The sequence below is a fragment of the Mus pahari genome, chromosome 16 (assembly GCF_900095145.1).
Source record: "Mus pahari chromosome 16, PAHARI_EIJ_v1.1, whole genome shotgun sequence".
Classification (NCBI taxonomy): domain Eukaryota; kingdom Metazoa; phylum Chordata; class Mammalia; order Rodentia; family Muridae; genus Mus; species Mus pahari.
In genome coordinates, this window is record NC_034605.1 from 31,397,674 (window position 1) to 31,400,900 (window position 3,227).

General features: G+C 34.4%; 1 protein-coding gene across 1 annotated transcript in view; it reads right to left on the minus strand.

Moving 5' to 3' along the window:
- Positions 1-962: 962 nt before the first annotated feature.
- LOC110333747 (prolactin-7A2) overlaps positions 963-3,227 on the minus strand; it is an 11,170-nt gene continuing 8,905 nt past the window's right edge. Inside the window, exon 6 of the mRNA XM_021215430.1 lies at positions 963-1,280. Within this exon, the coding sequence (XP_021071089.1) occupies positions 1,062-1,280 (219 nt within the window). The 3' untranslated portion in view covers positions 963-1,061. The remainder of the gene's footprint in view (positions 1,281-3,227) is intronic.

The window sequence follows — 3,227 nt, forward strand, 5'->3', positions numbered from 1 at the left end:
GCTGGCCTGGAACTCACTCTGTAGACCAGGCTGTCCTCGAACTCAGAAATCCGCCTGCCTCTGCCTCCCTAGTGCTGGGATTAAAGGCGTGCACCACCATGCCTGGACTAATTCTTGTATATTATTTTATAGGTTCTTTGCTTGTCACTATGTACCATACAAAGGAAGTTCTATGATAATGCCTGAGAGCACAGCTAATATATGAGTACTGGAAAATTTGCAATTGAACAGTTTTCTTTAAGAAGGGGTAAGAAATATATTTACCTCTTAGTACAAGGATACATTTTAGAATGCTGTTAGGAAATATTCTGTGTTATTAAATTGGTAGATCTGGACTAGTGCAGAATCTTACTGTCAGGTGTAGGCATTCATCAGATCTGTCCAGAGCACATTGTGTACTAACCCTGCTGTAACTAGAAAGAATATAATGGCATGGGATGATGTGTTAACGTATGATGGACAGAGAAGCTGGTCATGCCCACAGGGTATGAATCCTGTCCCACCCTAAATCTTGGGAAGGCATGGGCATGGCTCATGAGACTAGATTGGACCACTAAGTATGAACTTTAGCGACACATTTGAAGACTACAGTGAATACATGTGACTTGTATATTAGGGGGAATTCTTACAAATTAAACCACAGAACTCAGTGTTAATTGTCTGGAAGCCCTGATGGGTAGTTATAGCATAGGGTAATAGGACAGTTTCCATCAAACTGATTTACTTTCTTGCAGTATCCCAATATGTACTTAATAATGTACTTAATAATATGGAAATAATTTAATTGTGGATTAAGTATTTGATATTTATATCAACATTAACATTAATTTATTGTGATTCTGATGTTGTGGATTGTACATTTGTCTGTTATTCCACTTAAAGCTATTAATACATTTAATACTAAATGAATAAAAGCTACTAACAAATTTTCTTCGTAAACTTTTAACATATACACATGTATGTTTATATAGAGAGAGTTTATTTTTATTTTAAAAGATACCCATTATACTCAATTATACCTTCACAATTACAAAATTAAGATTATTTAAAAAGATTCAGCATCATGATGCATTTCTGGTATTGGTGGATAGGCAAACATCACTACTAATATTTACCACACACTCTAATAGCTTGAGATAAAGTTCAACCATATGTATATCTACACGTAAGCAATAGGAAAATTTACAAAGAGCAAAAAGGCTAAATTCTTCTTCAGATGAATTTAAGTCTTCAAGACCAGAAAAGACGGTGTATTCCACATTTTCTGTTGTTCCATAAATCTAATGACCAAAATGAAAATCAGTCAGTTATTATTTATAGACCTTATTTTTTGTTTTCCTTTTTTATTAGATGTCAAGTTATATTTAGGGAAATGATAAGACTGTGAACCTTCTTTCAGACAGGTATCTGATTTAACATACCTGCCTGTAGGTTATACTGATTCAGTGATAGTAAAAATGTTGTGGGAGTAACTATCCACTGTTTGATTGGATTTTAGCATCATTCCATGGGATGTGACCCATATCTGACACCGCTAGTAAGACCTAGAATGTAAGACTACATAAGCCTTCGACCTAGAATAAAACCTATTATTATTCTACTAAATTAGCATAGGAATATTGTGATGCCCATAGATAAGAGTCTCTCTCATACCTGAAGTTTCTTCTGATAGTACATAATAATCAACAAAGAGATTGACAAAAGTGAACACTGTGCAGAGTGTTAGAAACTCTAGACCACTCAAGCCTAAATAAGATATCTTTAATATCCCACCGCCACCTCCAAAGCTCCAATATCTACAAGAAATTGAGAATAAAAAATTATAAAAAAAAAAAAAAAAAAAAAAAAAAAAAAANCCACCTCCAAAGCTCCAATATCTACAAGAAATTGAAAAAAAAAAAAAAAAAAAAAAAAAAAAAAAAAAAAAAAAAAAAAAAAAAAAACAAAAAAAACAGGGGTGGCAGATTAGGTCACAGGACCAGTATCTTCAGCATGCAACAGAACAGATGATACATGCATAAACTCACAGAGACTATGACAGCATTCACAAGACCTTCTTAGGTTCAAACTACACAGTCCTAGAACTGAGAATAAGAAATGACACAAAGTCCTATCCAAAAAGGTGTTTGCAATTTATACCAGAAGAAAAGGGGTGGGAGGAATCAGTTTTCTCCAAAAGAGTATCATTGAGTGGTATCTCAACCATATTCTAAGTCAGGCCTCAAAACCAGGAGTAATTGGTATACACAAAACACGCTTCATGGGATTATCTGTTTTGTATGGCTGGATTGTTTTCATTGTGTGTTTATGTCTTCTTGGTTATCTTTTTCTTAGTTTGCTCCTCTGTTTTGTGTTTTTCCCCTTTTGTTATGTGTCTTATTTTATGAGAGAAAGGTAGGGAGAGAAAGATTTTGGTAGATAAGGTGGTAGGGAAATGTGGAAGAGTTGGGAAAGGGAAAGGATGTGATCAAAAGATAGTATATAAAATGTATTTTAAAGAAAAATTAATTAATGAAAAGAAAACCTGTTATTACTAAGAAAAATATGAATATATCAATTTGTATTCTTCTGCATGTTAACAGCCATTTGTGCCAGCACCATTGGTTGAAAATGCTCTCTTTGTTCCACTGTATGGTTTTAGTTCTTTTGTCAAAGATCAGGTAACCATAGGTGTGTGNGTTCATTTCTGGGTCTTCAATTCTGTTCCATTGATCTACCTGTCTGTCACTGTACCAGTACCATGCAGTTTTTATCACAATTGCTCTGTAGTACAGCTTGGGGTCAGGCATAATGATTCCCACAGAGGTTTTTCTATTGTTGAGAATAGTTTTTGCTATCCTAGGTTTTGTATTATTCCAGATGAATTTGCAAATTGTATTTTCTAATTCAGTGAAGAATTGAGTTGGAATTTTGATAGAATACGAATTGATCAATTCTTATCTCCTTGTACAAAGCTCAAGTCTAAGTGGATCAAAGAACTCCACATAAAACCAGAGACACTGAAATAAATAGAGGAGAAAATAGGGAAAAGCCTTGAAGAAATGGGCACAGGGGAAAAATTCCTTAACAGAACAGCAATGGCCTATGCTGTAAGATCAAGAATCAACAAATGGGACCTCATAAAATTGCAAAGCTTCTGTAAGGCAAAAGATACTGTCAATAAGACAAAGAGGCCACCAACAGATTGGGAAAGAATTTTTACCAATCCTAAATCTGATAGGGGACTA